Consider the following 21,849-nt stretch of genomic DNA (forward strand, 5'->3'; position numbering starts at 1 on the left):
TTCTACAATCCCTTCCTGATCCTACTTTGATCCCCACTGAGAGGCTTGCATGGGGGGCAGAGACACAGGGCTCTGGCCACCATTCAGGCTAAGAAAATCCCTAATTCCAGTGGCAGTTCACAAGTTACCTCAGTGGTCCTAGGATTAATCCCATGATGCAAATTATATGTGAAACAGCAGCAACATTACATATGCACAGAGCCACAGGATAAAACCTCTGCAGCCTAGAACTCTTCATAGCTTGTAGTTAACAGCATTTCCCTTCTAGTAACACATTTTAATGAGTAAATTACATATGCAGATAAGACTTAATTTGGATTTTCAATATAATCACAAAATAAAACATAATGTTCTTCCAATCCAACTCTTCCATAATTACAGATTATAAGAATGAACAAAACTAAAGAGGGAGAGGGAGGGTTAAATTCCAGGCCATCATAAACAACAGAGACCATAGGACTTCATTAAGAAATCTCCATATAAAGTTCAATTCCTTATTCTCAAGCAGATATTTTTTCCTGAGTTAAAGGCCTGAACAGAACAAAATAACCTATCAAATCCTTCATTAATGTTATGTATATAACAGTCACTTTTACAAATATTCACCAAATGTTTGTAAAACACAGAAACCGACAGAACTGACATAAACAAATTCTGTGGAGACAAGTCTCTTCTGATAAATTTGATTTCAGAATCTTTTACAAGATGGACTAGACAGAATCTAGAGGTATTTGAGGGAAATAAAAAAAAACACTTTAAAAAATCTGATTATCAGCATGTATGCTTGGTATTTCAAAATCACATGCTGATATCTGCACTCTTTATATATAAGCTGTTCAGTGAGGCTAGGAAAATCTTCACGTGAATATGTCCAACTCTGTAGTCAATTTAAAAGTAAAATAATCATATTAGCTAGACAAAATCTTCAGACTTAACTTTCATTATTAAAGCACATGATCAGCTTTTTCTGAGATAGAAACTGCATATATCTTAGCCATTGCTAGTCACAAGGATTGAGACCAAACTCTCAATATTTGCATGTGCTGTGAATATTTCCTGTGAGAAAATGTCACAAGGTGAGTACAGAAAAACAAAGAGCTCAGGTTTTTTTTTTCTCTATGGCATGGTACACAAGACAGTGCTTCTGGTAAATAAGATTCAGAGAATGACAAATATTTTCTTTTTTCTTTCTCTCTTTTTTTTTTTCGTTTGGTTTTGGTTTTTTTGGTGTTTGTTTTGTTTTGATTTGGTTGGTTTTTGGGGGGTTTTCTGGGTTTTTTTTTTGTTTTTTTAAGATAGGGAATATACACTTTTTCAAACAAATGTATTTCAGGGTGCCAATGAAAACAGGAGGCAAAAGCCACAGAAAACTGTTGTGCACTACCAAAGGCCAGTTTGCTTTAAAGAAGCCTCTATTAAATATAACCTTTAAATTATTAAGAAAGAAGGATTCCCTTGCAGCTCCAGCCAGAGCTGTACATGTGAGCAGAGCCCTTATTGATCAGAAGGGGAAAGAAGAGATGCAGACCCCACACTCTATGTGAAATCCCCTTGAAGGGGTTTCAGGGAAATAGATAATTTTATGGGCAAGCTGGGACTCTGCCATTACCACTACTGCACCATCTCACATGTGAGGATATTGTCACATAGAAATTATTCCTTCAGATAATTTTTTTTTCTCTCAAACAAATGGTTATCAGCAAACTTTCCTCATCCTGGTTTTATGAATGTTGCCCACGGATTAGGGGAGAACACAGCACAGCAGAGACAATCTCATATGCTCATCAAAAAGCATAATAGATACCCAGATCTGATCTGATCTTGCCACTCAGCATGAGTCACTGAACAACTGAAACAGATGGAAACAGTTTCCAGTATTTCTCTCCTGACACCAGAGCCATGCATCACTTTGAAAAGATTTTGAGGAAGTTCAGACGAGTATATGCCAAGTATGTGGACACTGAGGGAGTTTTGAGATGTCTCATTACTTTTACTGCTCATTAGTGGATAGGACAGTATATTTCCAATACTTTGTAGCTTTCAAAGTTTTTTTTTAAAATCAAAGCAAAAAGAATCAGGGTACCACAGCTCACCTGCTCCCTTTGTTATTGAAGCAAGCCTACACTGACAGTTCAAAGCATGTCTGAATTTGCGTTTATCTTACTGAGAAACAATCGATTACCAGCTGCTAATGGTCCTTTTTTTGCCCTAATGAATCTACCTTGAAAGGAATCTACCTGGGCATCCATGCTGTTCACAGTTATTAAAACATGAAAATTGGACTAACTCTGTTAAGGACATTGATGGTTAAATCTGATGTTAATTAAATGTCAGCTTTATGACTGGAAACAATTCAGACAATGCCGAAGTCAATCGGCATTAAATCTATTAAAGATGATGCATGCAGCAGCTCATCTCTCAGTACAAGCATCCTGGATCTCTACTGGCATAACTCATACTGCAAAGGGGCAGGCCCAAAGGGCAGCTTTGGCATGAGGAAACACAGGTGCCTGGAAAGTGAAAGTAACACAGAGCTGTTTCTGATTTGTGACAGCAGAGGCAAAATGCTACCTGCCACAAGCCATGCTTGCATCTCGATCTCCTACAGACAGACACAGTCAGAATATGGGGCAGCTTGTTATTCTTTCTGCTGCTAGTGCTCTTTACAAACATTATTGGATAAAACAGTATGTTTTGGTAGGCTTGCTCCATTTGCAAAAGCCCTTTTCCTTCCCCTTTTAAAAGTAATGCTGTCTTTTTACTCTCAGCCAAACCTCTAGTTGTTTGCTGATAGAAATAGTAACCCTTATTTCAGAGTGGTAATGTCACACTCATGTTTAACTGGAATTAACTTATTTTCCAGTTCCTTCAGTGCTAGTGCTAGGCACTGGCAGCTCCCACTCTCCCCATCACAGCACAGCTTTAGTTGGATGGTCCCCACTGCTGCTGCACAGCTATGCAGACCCCTCACCATAGCACTCAGCATCTTCAGTGTCTCCTCAAAGAGGAAGACCCACCTTACATCATAGAACTGATAAGAAAACAAAACCTCATGCAAAATCTCAGTGTCAGGGCTCTCACTGGGCTGCCCTGCCTGGATCACAGGTGTAGCTGCATCGCCTCCTTTCCTAAGTAATATGTTCTCCATAGTTAGACTTACTCCTTATCTGTAGTCCAGCCCAATATCCTCTTAAAACATGCAAGAACATCCATGCTGGATCATACCAATGGTCAGCCCAGCTCAGCATCCTCTGGGATGGTGGCCAAGACTACCCCTGAGACAGAAATCAATACAGACAGTGGTAATCAGCAGGACAAACAGTAGGACAAAGCTTCATTGTGTCCAGAAATTTGGGGTTCAGAGGTTTCTTATTGTAGTGGTATTTCTTTGTCTCATAGCCTGCAAGAGGGTCACTGGGGCTGGTGGGGCCTCTTGGGATCCTCCCCACTCAGAGCCAGCTCAGCTGCAGCAGATTGCTCAGGACCACAGCCAGTTTTGATTGCCATGACAGAGACCATACAATCTTGTGACAAACTCTTCTAGTGTTTATCCACTTTCCCATTAAAAAAGTGGGGTTTGGACATTTTCTGATAGTTTTAGTATTCACATGGTGCTGCAGAGCCTGACTGTGCACTGCCTGAGGAACTGTGTGTAAGCCAATCAATGGGTCAGGGCAATGTTCCTCACACCTTCCTACACTCTGAACAGGACCACTGCTCTGCCTTAATGTGAAGTGATGATCTTATAAAGGTTTTAAGACTGTAGCAAAGGTTTTAAGACCACAGCATTCATTACTTTAATTTGAATACTCTAAGATACATAATTTTTCTGGTTTCTGGATTTTCCCTATGTTGTTCATAAGGATTCCTGTCTTTTTCATGAGTTGTGGAGGCATCTAGCATTTCTCCATAATACCCAGAGAAACAAGATCATTCTGTTTACAACTGGTTTATCATAATAAATGCCAAAACATTTCTCATCTCTCACACTAATAAAAGTCAGGCAAAATGCAATGATTTGCCAAAAGGTAAATGACCTTTTAATGGCATCTTCAGCTCTTAGAACTACTCTCATAGCTGTTTTGCTCTTACTGTGCATCTGTTGCATTTATTTCTCCCCTTGCCAGGAGACTCCCCATCTACTATATACATTTGAAAGAAGTATACAGGCTAAGAAGGAAGCTTTACCTATTCCAGTCTTCAGACTCACATTATCAAAACAATAGCAGGAGTAAAGAAAGATATTAGAATAGAATTATAGAATAGTTTGGGTTGGAAGGGTCATCTAGCTCCAATTCCTCTGCCATGGGCAGGGACATTTCCTGCTAGAGCAAGGTGCCTCAAAGTCCCATTCAGCCTGGCCCTGAACACTTCCAAGCACCCACAACTTCTCTGGATAACCTGGATAACCATGGTTTCAACATGTTCACAGTAAGGAATTTCTTCCTAATTTCTAATCTAAACCTACACCCTTGCAGTTTAAATACATTACCTCTTATTCTGCCACTGTACATGCTTGTAAAAAGTCCCTCTCCAGCTCTTCCATAGGCCCTCTTTAGGTACCAAAAGGTACTCCCCAAAGCCTTCTCTTTTCCAGGCTGAACAGACCCCAGTTCTCTCAGCCTGACTTCACAGGAGAGGTGTTCCAGCCTTCTGACCATCTTTGCTTCTCTTCTCTGGACTTCTTCCAAGAGGTTCATTTCCTTTGTGTGTTAGGGACCTCAGGGCTGGACACAACATTCCAGGTGGGATCTCACAAGGGCAGAGCCAAGAACCAGAATCCCCTCCATAGCCCTGCTGCCCACACTGCTTTTGATGCAACCCAGGACACATTTGCCTTTCTGGGCTGCAAGTCCACATTGTCCACATCTTAAGCTATCAATCCACTGACACCCCCAAGTCCTTTTCCTCAGGGCCTTGTACTTGGCCTTGTTGAACTCCGTGGGGTTTTGAATGGACCTACATCTCAAGCCTGTCCTTGTCCCTCTGGATGACATCCCTTCCCTCCAGTGTGTCAACCACACCACACAGTTTAGTGTCATTGCCAAACTTGCCAAGAGTGTCTTCAATCCCCCTGCTACACCATGACACCATGTCACCAACAAGGCTGTTAAACAGCAGCAGTCCAATACTGACCCCTGCAAAATGCCACTTGTCACTGCTCTGCACAAGGATACCAGGCCCTTGACAACAACTTCTTGAGTTTGACCAACCAGCCAGTTCCTTATCCACCGAGTGGTGCATCCATCAAATCCATGTCTCTCCATGCTAGAGTCAAAGGATGTCATGTGGGACAGTGTCAAGTGCTTTGAACAAGTCCCACTAGAAGACATCTGCTGCTGTTCCCTTATCTGCCAGCACTGTAACCCCATCACAGAAGGCCACCAAACTTTTCAGACGTGATTTGCTCTTAGTGAAACCATAGTGTCTGCCACCAATCACATCCTTATTTTGCATGTGCCTTAGCACAGTTTTTAGAAGAATCTGCTCCATTATCTTGCCAGGCACAGAGGTGAGACCAACTGGCCTGTTGTTCCTCAGGTCTCCTTCTTTTTCCCTTTTTAAAACTAGGGGTTATGTTTCCCCCTTTCCAGTCAGTGGGAACTTCACCAGACTGCCGTGACTTCTATATGATGGATAGTGGCTTAGAGACTCCTCTGAGAACTCCCTGAGGTCCTACAGATGCATCTCATCAGGTCCCATGGACTTGTGCATCTTCATGTTCCTTAGATGATCTTGAACTTCATCTTCTCCAGCATGCATTTCTTCATTCTCCTGGTTCCTGCCTTTGCTTTCTGTGACTTGGGCAGTGTGGCTAGAGCACTTATTGGTGAGGACTGAGGCAAAAGAGGCATTGGATACCTCAACCTTCTCCATACCCCAGGTAACAAGGTCTGACATTTCCTTCCAGAGAGGGCCCACCATTTCCCTAGTCTGTCCTTTACTACTGATATTCTTATTGAAACTTTTCTTATTGCCCTTGATGTTCCTGACTAGATTTGTTTCTGTCAGGGTCTTAGTTATCCACACTTGACCCCTGATTGCCCAGACAATTTCTCTGTATTCCTCCCAAGTTCCCTGTCCTTGCTTCCACACTCTTTTCTGACTTTGAGTTTACCCAGAAACTTCTTGTTCACCCACACAGGCCTCCAAACATTTTTGCCTGATTTCTTACTTGTTGGGATGCATCTCTTCTGAGTTGGAAGGTGATCTTTGAATATCAACCAGTTTTCTTTATTTCCTCTTCCCTATGAGCCTTTATGCCATGGTACTCTACCAAGAGGAGTAATTCAAGACAGACAAGGTCTGCTTTCCTGAAGTCCAGGGTAGTGAGATTGCTGTGCACTCTCCCCACTGCCCTAAAGGGTATTGAACTCCACCATTTCATGGTCACTGGAGACAAGGCTGCCCTTGAGCTCCACAGTCCCCTGCAGCCTCTCTTGTGTGGTGAGAACAAGGTCCAGCATAGCACCTCCCCTTGCTGGCTCCTCTATCCCTTGGAGAAGAAAGTTACCATCAATGCTTTCCAGGAATCCCCTCAATTGTTTATGCCCTGCTAAGTTGTCCAACAAATATCAGGGTGGTTGAGGTCTCCCATGAGAGCCAGGGCTTGTAAGAATATGAGGCTGCTCCTATCTATCTACAGAGGGCCTCATCCACTCAGTTTTCCTGGTTGGGTGGCCTGTAGCAGACCCTATAATGTCACCTGTCCCTGCCCTCCCTTTAGTCCTGACCCATAAGCCATTGGTTGGCTCTTCATCCATCCCAGAGCTCCATGTACAGCTGTCATTGACATAAAGCGTGCTTCCCCTCTTCATCTTCCTTTCCTGTCATATCTCTGTGATATTAGGAAATCAGACACAGAATTCTGTGTTCAGAAAATAACTTTGTCCATGTTAAGAAACAAACAAGAAAAATGGGGCTTTGGGAATGGGGGAAGCTTCCGTCATACAGTAAGTACAGTTCACAGAAGAACATGTATTTAAACTAAGATCTCATACAGAGGAACAAAAGAATTCACCATGACAAGGCTTAAGTGTTGTTCTTTCACTGTGGTTATTTAATGCAAAGAATAACTCATTGTTACATTACAGATGGAAGATCAAACATGAACAAAAGCTAAGATTGCGTGGTCATCCCTGGCTCCTCACAGAGTTTGTTGCAGAGTTTTGGACTGGGTGTCAAGAAAACTCCATTTCTTCTGGAAAAACATTTAGTGAACAATAAAGCATGTTTCTACCTTGATTGAAAGATGGATAAAAGAGTGGAAAGCACCCTATATTAAGTCCTTAAAAACTTTATAGGGATTAAGGCAGATACAATATGACATAATGATCCCTGTACAAAAAAAAAAAAAAAAGGGTTGCCCTGTAGCCTTTCAAGCAAGGCAGACACCCTGGTTCAGAAGCCAGCACGGTGGCCCACCTTGGCCACTCGGACCATTCTACCCACAAGACATCAATGTGATGGATGGCAAAGAAATGGCGTTTATTGTAGGAGAATTTGACATTTTATAACCTAGGGTCACTGTGTTACTCCCATCTGCTTTCAGCACAGCTAGGTGCTATTGGCTAATTGCAGGAGTCCTTACCGTACTCTGTGGAGAAGGGGGGTTACTAACTTTCCGTTACATCCCGAAATCTTCCGTGCCGCCATGACCTACTGCTACATTGCCCCCTTTGAGCTTTGTTGTAATGCATATAGAACAATAAATTATATACCAAACATTATCCAAAATAAACCATGGACCATATCTAGTGGTAAATGAATTACCCCTGCTCCTCAGAACTTCTCTTTTTCATAACGAGCAATCCCTCTAGACAGTCTGAAGAGAACTGAGTACACTTTTTTTCCTGTAACTGTGAGAAAGTGGAAATAGGGCTAAAATTCCCATGTGATAAGTTCAATTTCAACAGCTAGTATTTTAATATGGCTACCTAGTTATAAAATATTTGCTATAAAATTTTTCCTTGTATTAATGAATTTTTGGATGTTTACAAGCTCAAAAACTGCTACAGAAAGAACGAATCAAAAATAGTGGCTTGTAGGCAAACCAGTTTCCAGTGTTCTTCTAATAATTACAATTAGGGAGCTTAATGAAATCCAGCTATCAGATTAGTTTTACAGCCTCTACTTCTCTAACTTGTACTACCATGACATCTTACAACAAGTATGGGGCAAATGGGTTAGATCTACAGAATAATATTATAGTCTCCCCTTCAGACTGATTTTTGGTCCTTTCTGATAATGTTTAAGAAAATATTTTTAAATTAATTGAAAGCCATTTAGTGCTCCCACCAAATTACTCCTCAATGATGCTGGAGCAGAAACACTTTTTTTCCCAAATGCCCTTGATTTCTTCTCTGCACACACAGACATGCACTTAATTAAAACTTTCCATTGAAGTGGCATTAGTTAGACACACAAGCATACCAAGTGGCTCTTAGGCTTCCTGCCAGAAAGCCAGCAGTGCTGATGCTTTCCTCCATTTACTTTAAAGTGTCAGCAAAACAGGCAATTTATGGCCACATAAATATGGAGCCAACAGCCCATGACCACTATCTGCAGCAATACAGCACAAACACAGAGGGTGAGCTGGTCCCATTCCCTGGGACTGATTCATGTAGCTGAATACAGAATCAGAATACATTTTACCAAAGCATCTTCTGTAACACCATAATAAAATACATCACAAGTAGGAGTGTCTAAAAAATTATCAGGGAGCAGCATAAACAAATCCTATTAACAAAGCATGGGACTTGTGCAGGTGTCTATTATTCACCATGCTGAAAGTTTAACCTGGGGATCTTATATCCATACAAGCAGGATGCAGATATTTCACATTGTGAAATGAGGTTTGGTTTTTATCAGGATATTGAGATTTTTGTTACGAAATAAAGAACAGGGAGAAACATCTTTTGGTCTGATACAGTGCTGTCCTTGTGGACAGGGATTTTTAAAAGCATCCAAAAAAAGGGAGACATTTGAGAATTCATGTAATTGCCAGGAGCATCTGAAAAAGTATGTAAGATACAGCAACTGCTTTCATTATATGGTACCAGTTCTGCTTCAGAAGGCTTCAGGGATGTACCTGGCAAGAGAGAAAATGTATTTCTGACCACCAGTGTAGCTATTCTTCCATATGAAAATGCAGCAGAGTTTGGATGATGCCACTTAGCTCTGTTAGGTGCTGACTGTCACATGTGCTTCTCACATTGAAGTTGGAATTAAATAAGAGCGGTTTCAAATTGAGAGTAAGTTTCACATGTAGCAGCAGTAATAATTATCTAATCTACAGACTTCATTTCCTAAAAATCAGAGAAATGTTACTAAGGTATTTTTGCAGCCAGAATCCTAGCAGGCTCTGCTAAGACTAGATACATACCACTAACAGGAGATATCTGCAGGGCATTGAGGCCCAAGATCAGCATGAAATCTGAGCATGAGAAAAAGTTCATCCTTGCCTGGGAAATTTATTCATGTTTTTCTATGCCTAAAGAAATGACTGAACTGGGGCATGAGTACCTTCAACAGACTTCATCATTCAGCAAGACTGACCTTCAGTTTATACCTTGGCATATTTTTCTTCCAAAAATAAAACCTTTAAAAAACAAAACACTTTTAAAAATATTTTAAACAAAATAAACAAAACATTTTCCTCCTCCTCCATTCTCTTGCTGAAGAGCATTATTAGAATATTAATATGAAATCCTGACTTCTGAATAGAAACAAAAGAATTCCACTGATCATGGAAATGCAGCAATTTGCCCTTCAGCAGGAACTTGAACAGGGTGTAACAGGAAACACATCCCTGTATAATAAAAAGCCAAGTTATATACACAGTATATCTTAAGGTCTTGCTCAGAAATTCTGTGCCTTCTGAATCTTCTAAAGCATAAGGGATCTGGAACCACAAGAAAGGTGTCTGCAGTTTTGGTCACACATTTGTTGTTGGAGATCAACTGAGAAACAAATAAACACTTCTCACTCCACTGCAAAGAAAATAAACAAACAAAAAACAATCCTGTCACTGAGATGTTCGGTCCTTTTTATAATGCCAGCTTTTGAAAGCCTCTTCCTTTTGAAGAAGGAACTTGTGGTATTAAAGGTTATTGCTGAAGTGCAAGTGTAATCCTATAATTAAATAATCTGCAGGCAATAATCAGACACTTCTACAAAAACTCCAAGATATAGCAAATAAACACATTAGGATTTAGTAATTAAATACTTCTGAGAATTAGACCTACAGCATGAAGTTGGTGTAGAAATAGAGACAACTTTCTCTAACAAAATATACATGCCAAGTTAGCTGGTTAGGTCATGTAAATGCCTTTAAAAGGCAGGGTAGAGCCTTAATGTGAAATAGAATTCTGTAAGAATAAAATTGAGAACATATTAACAGTTTAGAAAAATTTAAGCAGACTTAAATTTATTCTATATTTTCTTAAAATCCTTATATTCTTTCCTAAAGCATAGAATATACTCAGGTATTAATTCATGTTTTCTAATTAGGGATGCAGTTGCTTAAAGCAAATTTTTAAAAGCTGTTCACCATTGTGTAATTTTTTTTTACTTTATTTTTCTGTATGGTAAGCCACATTTTTATTGGATGGATTGATAAAATAAAAATTTGTATTTTCTGTCTTTTGTAATATATATTCAATCATTCTATTGGAGCTTAAGCTTCAGCATATGGATTTTTACATTGCACAGGGTTGGACTGGGATGCAGTTAATTTTCTTTACAGCAGACCGTATGGTGGTGTGTTTTGAATTTGTGATTAAAAAGCTGTTGATAACACATCAGTGTTTTGGCTACCGCTTACACAGTGTCAAGCTCTTCTCTGCTCCCCACTCTGTACCCCTGTCTGTGTGTGCTACAAACTGTGTTGCCCATGTACATTTGTATTCTAGACTGCATCTGTTCTGGTTGAATAAAATCCAAGTCTCACAGCTGCCTTATCATTTTACATTAGTCAGCCTGCAGATCCCTCAGCAATGAAACAGTGCAAGAAATTAAAAGTTCATATTTTGGAGTAGGTAGTAAGCTTAAAAAGAGTCCATGTCAATAGATACTATTTTGCAGTTCACTACCAAAACAAAGTTCAACAATAAAAAAGTTAATTCTGTAACAGAGAAGACACAAAGTATGTCACAGCTTCATTCAAGGAGTGTCACTTCCAATTAAAAGGCAAAAGAAAGGGGATGGTGAGCATCATGTGAATTTAGGTCAAACCAGAAAATTATTTTTGTACATTTACAAATCCCAAAGAAAAATCTTTGGCATATGCTCCTAGTGTTCAGTAATGGACAGAGCTTTGTGGGCATCCACTGGCCACGCTTTAGAACCTGGCAAAGGTATCAGAACAAACACAGCAATAGTCCAAGACTAATGCAATTAAAAACATGAAATTTAGAAACCCTTTGTAAACACAGTCTCCCTGAAGCTATAAGAAGAGAAGAAAGTAGGCTTATATTATCTTGAAAATAATCTTGAAAACATTACAGTCTGTTCATATCAGGAGTTTATAAATAAACATTATTTCCTTAACTTTCTAATCAAAACCAGATATAAGGAAGTCAGTAATTGTCAGTGACTAAAAAGCTGACATGTCTTTCCAAATCTCATCATCCTCCAATACCAACCATACTACTCATCCAGCTTAACTATTATCTGAGTTTATGAACATAGCAATATGATTAGACACTGGAAGAAAGGTTTGTTTTGTATTTATCACAGGACTCCAATTGCTGCTGACAGACCTGGCCTAAGAAAATTGACTACAGCTTTCCAGGATGACTGATTGGAGTATGATTAGGAAAGAAAACTATTTGCCTCCAGAAACAACTGCTGTGTTATGAAACTCTTGGACCACTGGCCAAGACTGACCTGGCCAGCCATCACGAAGCACCAAACCAGCCATCAGCACCTAGCAGAAGCTACCACCTGCATTGGCTACAGTGCCTCAGGCTGGAATCACACCCTATAAGTAAAATGTTCTCCACAAGAAGAGTCGAGTAAAGTAAAGGCTGAGTCTTTCTCCAAAATAGTTTGAGTTAAACCTGGTAACACTAGCCCTCAACCGCCCAAGTGCTGGCAGCAGATCACACAAGAGCCACTCTTAGCTCTATGGACCTTTCTGAGGGTCAAACCAAAGGAGGAGAAGGAGGCACCATACTTATTGCAGGAAACAGATTTGGATCTGGCAGCTAATCTGTAATTACACAGAAGTACTAGGGGACCCTCAGGACTAGTGGACTTCACAGGACCAAGGTGGTATTCTCTGCAAGACCAACTCAAACATATACCATGTGCAAGGCTCTTCAACAAAGGGACAAATGGATGCAGCTCCAGGAACAGAGTAATATCTCACACACACTTATGCAAATGTCCTTGTACTTCTCGCATCCTGCTTCTTACATTTTCCTCCTTCAGTCTGCTAAACTCATTTAGGGACCAAATAGCTTGGCTCTGAGGGCTGGATTTGTCACTTAGGCTATCTTTTGAAGCACTCCAATCTAGGCTAGAGAAGGAGAAGAAAACTGCGCATGCCACACAGGAGAAATATTCTCCAGGTGCATGGAGCTGTACAACATGAGCTTCCCAAACTGCAGAACATAAATAACTGCAGGTAAGAATACCCCTGATCATCATGATCACAGTGGTAGGTAGACAGTCAGCCCGACCTTGCAGATCCTGGGGATGCACTGATTTAGTGCCTGTCCTTGCAGAGCATCTTCCACACATAAAGTTCCTACACACATTGGTTCCTACAAAGTAAAAATCTCTTCCCTAAAGTTATTTAAATACTTCTGCCTTCTACATGAGGAGAATAGTATCAGCAACTGCTCTTGAAAGATGGAAATAAGTACACAACATGAATAATACAGCACATAGGAACTCATTGGTCTATGTACTGATCTCTGCTATTTCAGTGCTGGTGTTTATTGTAGATTAAATTAACTGGGGAAAAATTAGCATGATAGAGAAACAGATGAGAACAGAATACAAGAACAACACAGAGAAACCACAACAGTTCAGTATTTAAAATCATGGGATCAGCTCTCAAATTAAACTGAAATTAGGAGGAATTCACCTCTTTGTTAGCTATGTCAGTTCACATTAACAACACAGTCTCTTATAAAGCAGCTGAGAAATACCTGCCTCACATACAAAGTTTGTCAACACTGTTGTGGTTGGAGAGTCAGTTTTGCCAGCCCATCCAACAGGGATTATCCACTAAAAATTAACTTTATACGTAAAATTAAGAGAAAGTTATCAATAAAAAGCAGTTGACATAGTATATGCACCTAATAACTTCCAAAGATCTGGTGACAGGAGATAACTCCTATTTTGATTCAAAGTCATGCAATTTCATGAAAAGTTTTATGGAGATTATAATTAGTAATGTATTATTAGAACTAATTAAACCTTTTTTTTTCAAGAAAATAAACCTTAAGTCATCCTTTCCTCCAGAAAAATACATATGTTGTTTATTATATTTCCAAATTAATATAGTATTTCTTTTAAGAAAAAGAGCTAATGTTCAAAACAAGATTTCAAAAATTCTCAACAGAGGCAGTTTATTTATAGGAGCTTATAGCCTTTAAAAATAATCAATAGAACCTCAAGATTTTCTTGATCACAATAAAAATCTCTAGTTCATAGTAATTTACATAATTCTTTATGAAAATAAAATTCAAAATGTTCTGTAATAGTTAGAACAAAACATCTGACAAGTACTCAATTACTGCTTAACTAAAACAATACCAATCTCAAGAATACTTGATGTAATGTCCCAGTCTACACCTAGAAGGCTACTGTTATGGAGGTCCACTGTGACTCTTTTCCTCCAGAAAGACAAACATCCTTTATTTATTGCAAGTGATTCAGAAAAGTCTGCATAAAGTGAGACATAGCAGAACACAGTACAGCAGAGAAACAAAGAGCTTCTGTTTCCCAAGTGCACCTTTTTTCATAAAACCTTGTTTGAAGATATGGAAGAGAATTTCCCACTGTTTGTAATACTCTTTATGAGGAATTTTAATTTGCCTGGTAATCAAGATTAAATTTGTGAGGAAAAAGATAAAAATGAAATTTCAAGCCTACCAATCAAACACAGTCTTAATTTGGCCATTGCTTTATAACAGTAAGAAAAGATAAAGAGGTGATCCTAAGAGGGAAAAATTGTTTAAGTCAGGCCATAGAGAGTTAATAAGGGGTTAAAGTACATATTGACAAAAATAACTAACCCACCTAAATATAATGTAATAAATTATTTCACTGAGTAGAATGTCTTTGATTTACTTGAATGTTAATATTCTGCAGAGACAACTAATTAAAAGCAGAAATCCTCAAATGGTAAGTTTGTAATTGTTACTTGCAATTGTACCCTCTTTGGCAATTATCTCAAACTCATTACACTGACAAAACAACAGATTCTGTCCTTATCTAAAAATACAAAGTTTACTTTTATTGGAAAGATACCCTAAAAATGTATTGCATATGCATCTTTTATACAAGGTAACAATCTGGATCCCAATCCCACTTCAGCCAGATGCAAAACACCCTGCTGAATTCTTGGCCGTGTGAGCAGGAGCACAGGGGAACGGGGAGCCCCTGGTGCACCCTGACTCCAGCAAGGCTGCAGCTCACACTGAAGCCTTGTGCAACTCAAGCCACAGCTTCAGAAAACCAAGCTGAGTTTTCTTATCATTTGCCACCTCTGACTCCTGCAGACATGCAAGATGCTGCTTCATATCTGCCTCTTATGTGCAAGGCAGCATCCCCTCTTCACAACAATTCAGAGGAGTGAGGTATTCCTCCAGGTACCAGGTTAAAGGTGATCTGCTGCTGCACAGGGCAAACATTTTACTAGGCTGCCATGCAACTGGGGCACCAGTGCTGAAGTCTTTGACTAGCTTCTAAAAACCTACAAGGCTGCCAACAAACACAAAAATTAGGGATTTCACAATGAAGGGAATGGTCTGTAGTATCTTTATTATTCAGGGAAAATCACACTCCCCTGCAGAAGACCCATAACAAGTGCAGGAGCTGATAACCTGACAGAGTGCCCCAGGGTGCTGTCAGGGCTTGTGTGGCTGCAGGAACTGTGGGGGAAGCAGAGGCACACTGATACAGACTACCTGATGCTTATCAGAGTTGCAGGAAGTAGATATCATGGACCCAAAACTGTTGATTTTTTGGAGACATTTGGGGTACGACATTGAATCACAGCGAGTAAGAGATGGACATTACCTTATATCAGTACAGACTCCCTAAAATGACAGAAAAGAACCTATCTTACACTTGTGTTTTGTTGTCCTGGTATCATTTTCCATGCTAGAAAGCAGAAGGGCTGTCCTCCAGCACTAGTACAGCATCTTATTTGGCATTCTTGCCTTGGGGATGCCATTTGTCATTTAGGCTACCTGGTCTGCATGCCACATACCTGACAAAGCAGAGCTTTACAGCAAAGAAAACCTAATCATTATAATAGAAAAAGTAAACTTATCTAGCTGATGTGTTCTGTATAACAATATTTTTAGAAAATGCAAAAATTTCAGATTAGTCACAACAGCCATATTATTTGGGTTTTTGAGATGAAAAGCATAACAAAAATGGTGGAAACTGACCTCTTAGTGCCAAACATGATGGTGCGGGCTTGTTTCACATTTATGAACGCAGTGCTCTGCACAGGCTGCTTATATTGACCTGGATGAGAAGAAAAAGATATTTTTAAATCAAGAAACTCAGGACCTTTATTTTAATATCCTGAACAATAAGTACATTAGTAAACATCTTCCAGTGAAACTTCAGAGAATACCTGGCAATTTTACAGAAATAAAAAGGTTAGCAAAAGTATGCAAAGGTTAACAAACACAAGATAAAAGTTAAAAAAGACTAAGACCAAATCCCACTAGTAGGGCTTAAACCTGACATAATTAGAACAGTTACTCAACAAGAGTTAGGCATAATAGTATATGATAGTGCAACATCTAAAAGTCCTTGTCTCTTACAGTGCACAACTGAAATGCATGTGCTTTAAAGCAGCTAGACAGGTCTTCCCGAATTTCCAGTCTGAACAAAGCTATATAAATTTATATATATTTTATATTTTATTTAAAATCATATTTATATAAAATATAAAATCAAGAATATCTTAACTGTGTTTTGGTGCTCAATTTGTTGAATGACTATCTCAGTAAATTAGTAATTTTTCCAGAAAGAAAACATTATTATAAATAAGAAAAAGAGATTTCCTGGTGTGGGTCTACTTAATGCAGACCTCAGGAATTGTTATTGTTATTGTTATTGTTACTGTTATTGTTATTATCATTATTATTATTATTATTAGTCCTCCAAAGATAAATTCCAAATTTTACATGAAAATATGAGATTACAGAATATTAGAATAATTAGGTCAGGAGAAACTGCCTAGTCTAGCCTTCAGCTCAGAGCAGGTATAATTAGATCAGGCTGCTCAGGGATGTGTCCACTTGGGTCTTGAGTATGTCCACAACCTCTTTTGGAAACCAGTTACTGTACCTCATCACCAACACGGTGAAAATATTTTTCCTAACATCTGTCAGACTTTTCCATACTATACCCTGTGTCCACTGCCTTTTATCATATCTGTCATATCTTATCATATTCATCTCCACTACACCCTTCATTCAGGTACTTGTTGACAGTACCAAGGTGATGTCTTCCCATCTCTTCTGACCCTGAGCTGATCCAGTTCTCTCAGTCTTCTGTTGACTGTCTTTTGCTACAGTCCCTAGACCACTTCATTTGGTCTCTGGAAGTTGACATCCTTCGTATTCTGGGAGCCCAGAACTGGACATAGTGCTCCACAGTCAGTCTCACAAGTAGAAGACAAGGATCTCCCCCCGACCTGCTGGCTAAGCTTTTGCCCATGCAGCCGAGGGAAACAGGTGATTTTCTTTGCTGTAAGGACACACTGCTGGTTCTTGAGAAAATTGCAGTTCACTAGGACCCTCAGATCCCTTTCTGTACCACTCCCAGGCATTTCATCCCCAGCCCATAATTTTATGCAAGATTATTCCACCCCATTGGCAAGAGCTTGCACATGCTTTTGCTGAACTTTGTAAAATTCCTGTCAGCACATTTCTTCAGCCTGCCCAGGTGCCCTCAATGGCAGCACTGCCCTCCAGCAGCTCCTTCCCCAGGCAAGTCAGCACCTCACTCAGTGTGTGGGTCCCCAGGAGAGGCCCCTGGGGCTCTGCAGCCCCATGCAGGGAAGCAGAAGCCTCCCTTGATGTCCCACCCAAGTCAAGGTCTCCAACATGCAAAGGGCTTTAGCACCAGTCTGTTAGAGGGAACATGTTGAGACCACCCCTGCACACCCTCCACACTACTGCAGGTGAGCTAGAGCAGAGATGCTGCCTGTCTCTGCTGTGCCAACAGCTGTGGCAAGGTTGACACTGCAGCTCCCCAGGAGCTTCACCCTCCCAAAGAAGGATTCAGCCATTCCCAGCAGCAGCCAGAAGCAGTTCCCAGCAGAACTGAAAGCAGAGACTCAAAATGCTGCCCAAACTGGGAAGAACAATGATGACGAGAAGGCCAGGCAGTGCTCAGGGTGCCCTGCATCCTCCCAGCTCCACAAATCAAGTTACTTTTGCAACAGCCGTTCACAGCACTCTGGTCCATCGTTGCAGCTAAGCAGCACCTGGAAAGTGCAGGCATGTGCCAGCCCTTGCAGCCTGAAGCTTCTGCCACCGGGTCCTTCCCATGAGAATGCAGCAGCTCCCAACCCTGGTTCACTCCCCTGGTGATTGCCTTTTCACACACCCACTGCCCTCACAATGCATAATACTGATGCTAATGATACCTTTCTGTCCTTCTCTCAGATGTTCAGATTAAAGCAAAAATAGCTTACAAAGTCAGACATTCTATCCTAGTTTAGTTCATTTGTTAAATGTAAATGTAATATCTAAATACAAATCTTTTGTCCATGAGGAAGAAGCTATGATTACATGATCTTGACTGACAGGAGAATTTTTGTCTACAAACTCCCTTCTAAATTTGTAAGATGCTCTGGGGGACTTCACATCTCCATGTCAGATCAGATAAAATGACACCAGGTGAAATATCTTGTTACTTCCAGATGAGGAAGCAGCATTTTCACAGCACTATATTTCATTATGGGTTGGGGCAATGATATTTTTGTCTCAATTAACCAGCTGCTCTTAAAGCATTTTCTTTTTTGGTTTGTGTAGGGGTTTTTTTTAATTTTTGTTTTGTTTTGTTTTAGTGTGTCTCCTTAGCTTGTACAGCTGCAACGAGTTGAAGGAACCTCCCTCTTCCTTTCCATGCCCTCTTGTTCCAGAATCACAGCCCTGCAGCTGAGCAAGAAGCACAAGTATCATCAGCCTGAAGTACATCTTCCTTCCCATGCAATTATTCTCCCTGCCACTTACTGACACCAGTCCCTCTACAGTGAGAACATAACAAATGCCTGCTTCCAGTTAGTTGTCTTGACTGGGAATTTCTAAAGGCTTTAAGCAGGCCAAGTGTCCACTCCAATTGAAAATCAATGGTTTTGGGGCATACACATTCCCTGCATGTTCTGAGAAGTCACACTCCAGATCCCTATTTGTGATTGTCAGGCTAACCAGAAGCTATGCTTACACTGTCAGATATTCAGCTCAGAGATGAAACATGGATGAGGTTTAAGGAATGCAAGTCAGCCTCTGCCCTGTGCACTTTATTAAGTGTCTAATGCCATTCAGACAGGTGATTACACAATGTGGAGCCCAATGCATAAATGTGCTAAGAGATCTGAGTCAGGCATTCCTTTTCCCTGAGAAATAACAAGGTTCAAGCTCCAAAATTCAATTTTCAGAAATATTTAAGTTGTGACCTAGAAGTCCAGCTCCTATATTTAAAAATGACACAGTCACTTATGATCCTGTGAGCATCAGTGGAACTTTGACACTGAAAATTTTAAGCCAAATTTATTCAATCATTTGATCATCTTTTCCATTTCCACTAAAGAACATCATTCATAAGCATCTTACATTAGTAGGTAGGACTGCCTTTATGTTTGCAATAACTTTAACTGAAGGGCTCTGATGCTTTCTCTTTTTGGATATAAATAAAAATGTTAGGGATTGACATAAGGTACTGTAGTTCTCAGGAAACAAGAAAAGCTATTTGAGGGAAACCAACATGTATAAAATTGATTAGTAGCTGAAGCAGGTTCCCTTCCCTTGAAGGTGACTGGTGCAGAAGTATGAAGGTGTTGGATACAGAATCACTGAATTGTTTAGGTTGGAAAGACCCTTTAAGATCAAGTTCAACCATTATGCCAGCACTACTACCTGTCTCAGCAGAAACTCTGCTGGTCTCATCAAATTCCTTTTCCTCCAGGCACAACTATATCCTTTTTTTTTTTTTAAGAAAAAAAAAAAGCAAAAAACAACAACAAAAAAAACAACAACCAATGTTTCCTATACCATTTCACTGGTTTATTGAGGGTAACTGTGTGTCAACTGCTGCCTTTCAGCTGAACCTACTCCCTCTCTGGTGGAAGGTACTGTTCTTAGAGCAAAGTGGCATAATAGCCTTGGAAAACCACCCTCACTTTCTTGTGAACAGTCGCTTTGTACAGAGGAAGATGAGAAATATCATTTATCTATTTGGAGATAATTTCTGAAAACTATGACTTTCAAAATGAGAACCTTCTTAACAGCAATACTGATTTCTAAAATGTCTTAAAGATGCCACTAAAACTGACACAAAATATCAGTGAACCTTTTCATTTGCACCAGATACATTTAAGCATAATTTACAGAGATTCACACTGACTGCTTAAAGCCATGCAAATCTGAGCAAGATGATCAAGAATAAAAATATTTTCAGTTAAGAAACAATTGTATTGCAGCAAAAAATATGGCAAAGGATGTTTATACAGAATTACACAATAAGATCTTCATCAAAGACCTGAAGGAATCAATATAATGCACAACCATCCAGTTTGCAGATGGCCTCAAATTAGGGGAGACCAGCTGATCTGCTTAAGGGTGGGGCTGCCACCCAGGGTGAGTTGGGCAGACTAGAGGCATGAGCTGACAGAGGTCTCATGAAATCCAGCAAGGACAGATACAAAGTCCTGTATTTAGGAAGGGAGAAACTCTTGCAATGGCATAGGCTGGGCACTGTCTGGCTGGAAGGGCAGCAAACTGAGCGTGAGTCAGCAGCGTGTCCAGGCAGAGAGATGGTAAACAGCATTCCAGACTTTATTAGCAGGAACATGGCCAGCAGACAGAGGGGAGGGATCATACTGCTTTATTAAAATGTCATCAGACCCTTCCTGAAATTCTGCATCCAGTTCTGCAGCCTGCCCTTGATGCAAGAAGGACACTGATAAACTGGAGTGGGTTCAGGTGCGCACTGAACCACATGAGAGCCTCGCTCATTCGGGTGTCTCAAAACCCATCTGAATAAAGCTCTGAACAACATGGACTGACCCACAGCTGACCTTGCTCTGAGCAGGAGGATGGACTAGAATCCTTCAGAGGTCCCCTCCAAATTGAGTTGTCCTGTGATCCTATAGGTCTAGGTATAAAGTGAAAACACAGGAGGGGGATGTGAAATGATGGTTGAATCTGGGATAATTAAAATATTATGCTGGTACAAATAATAGATGACAGATTATTTTCTGCTTGAAGGAAACAGCACATGTAGCCTCTCTCACTGAATCCACACAATATATTTATTGTGGTGGTGTGCTCTATCACTCATTCCCTGTTAGATCATCCACTTCTGCCTGTAGGCAATTCAAGATAAACCCTAACTACTGTAACAGGAAATTTCTTTGCATGCTCTCTGTGGGCACGTTAAAGAAATGTATTGATTCTTAAATCAGAGAAAAGGACATTAAAAAATAAACAACCATTTTTTCTGGGTATTTTACCCTCCTTCACCTTTGTGGTAGCACATAGAGCTTTCTTTCCTACAGTTTCAGGATAAAGGGACATTTCTCTACATCTTTTAGATGATCTTAAAATCTAAGTTCCTTGTAAATCTAAAATGGGGGGAGGGGGGAAGACTGCTAAAAACTGCTTGTCCTTCTCTAGGCACAATTGCTGGACCATCAATTATTTATTATTAATTAAGTAGTGGATGTGCAGAAAACAGCATGAATACAAAAAAAGACTCACAGGCAGTAGCCAGGAGTGATCAAGTTTTCATTATTTTTCTTTATTTATAAAGATTTATAAAGCTTGATAAAGTTTCTATCACCCCTCCCTTTTTTCCAGGCTCAACTTCATTCCTGACTTCTGTCTCCCCTCTCAGGCAGCACAGGGGGATGAGGAATAGGGATTGTGGTCATCTCAGCTGCTCCTGCTCCTGTGTGGGGTTCCTCCCACAGGAACTGGCCCGTCAAGAACTGCTCCAGTGTGGGTCCTTTCCTTGGGCTGCAGTTCTTCAAGAACTGCTCCAGTGTGGGTCCCTTGCAGGGGGTGCAGTCCTCCAGGAATGGACTGATGCAGGTCACAGGTCCTGCCAGAAGCCCTGTGCCAGCGTGGGCTCCTCTCCATGGGCTGCAGTCTCCTTCAGAGCTTGTGCATCGCTGTGGCACGGGCTCTCCCCTGGCTGCAGAGTGGATATCTGTTCCACCATGGTTCACCATGGGCTGAGGGAGGACAACTTACTTTCTTCTGCTCTTCTCCACTGAGAATTCCACAAGGAATCTCTGCTCTGACACCCGGACCACGTCCTCCCCCTCCTTCATCTTGGTGTCTACAGAGTTGTAGTTCCTCTCTTTTACCCCTCAGTCCTCTCTCACAGCTGCCCCACAGCTTTTTTATCCTTTCTTAT

At 40.4% G+C, this 21,849-nt stretch overlaps 1 protein-coding gene across 4 annotated transcripts in view; it reads right to left on the reverse strand.

Annotated features, from left to right (window-relative positions):
- Window positions 1–21,849, reverse strand: part of OXR1 (oxidation resistance 1) — a 257,957-nt gene that overhangs the window by 208,798 nt on the left and 27,310 nt on the right. For all 4 annotated transcript variants that reach the window (XM_014255452.2, XM_088067288.1, XM_088067294.1 and 1 more), the window contains one exon: window positions 15,636–15,714. In XM_014255452.2, the coding sequence (XP_014110927.2) occupies window positions 15,636–15,652 (17 nt within the window). In that variant the 5' untranslated portion in view covers window positions 15,653–15,714. Of the gene's footprint in view, window positions 1–15,635; window positions 15,715–21,849 lie in introns of those variants that run through there.

Source organism: Pseudopodoces humilis, chromosome 1 (genome assembly GCF_049639895.1).
Source record: "Pseudopodoces humilis isolate 2021_Gansu_Grassland_sample_001 chromosome 1, ASM4963989v1, whole genome shotgun sequence".
NCBI lineage: Eukaryota > Metazoa > Chordata > Aves > Passeriformes > Paridae > Pseudopodoces > Pseudopodoces humilis.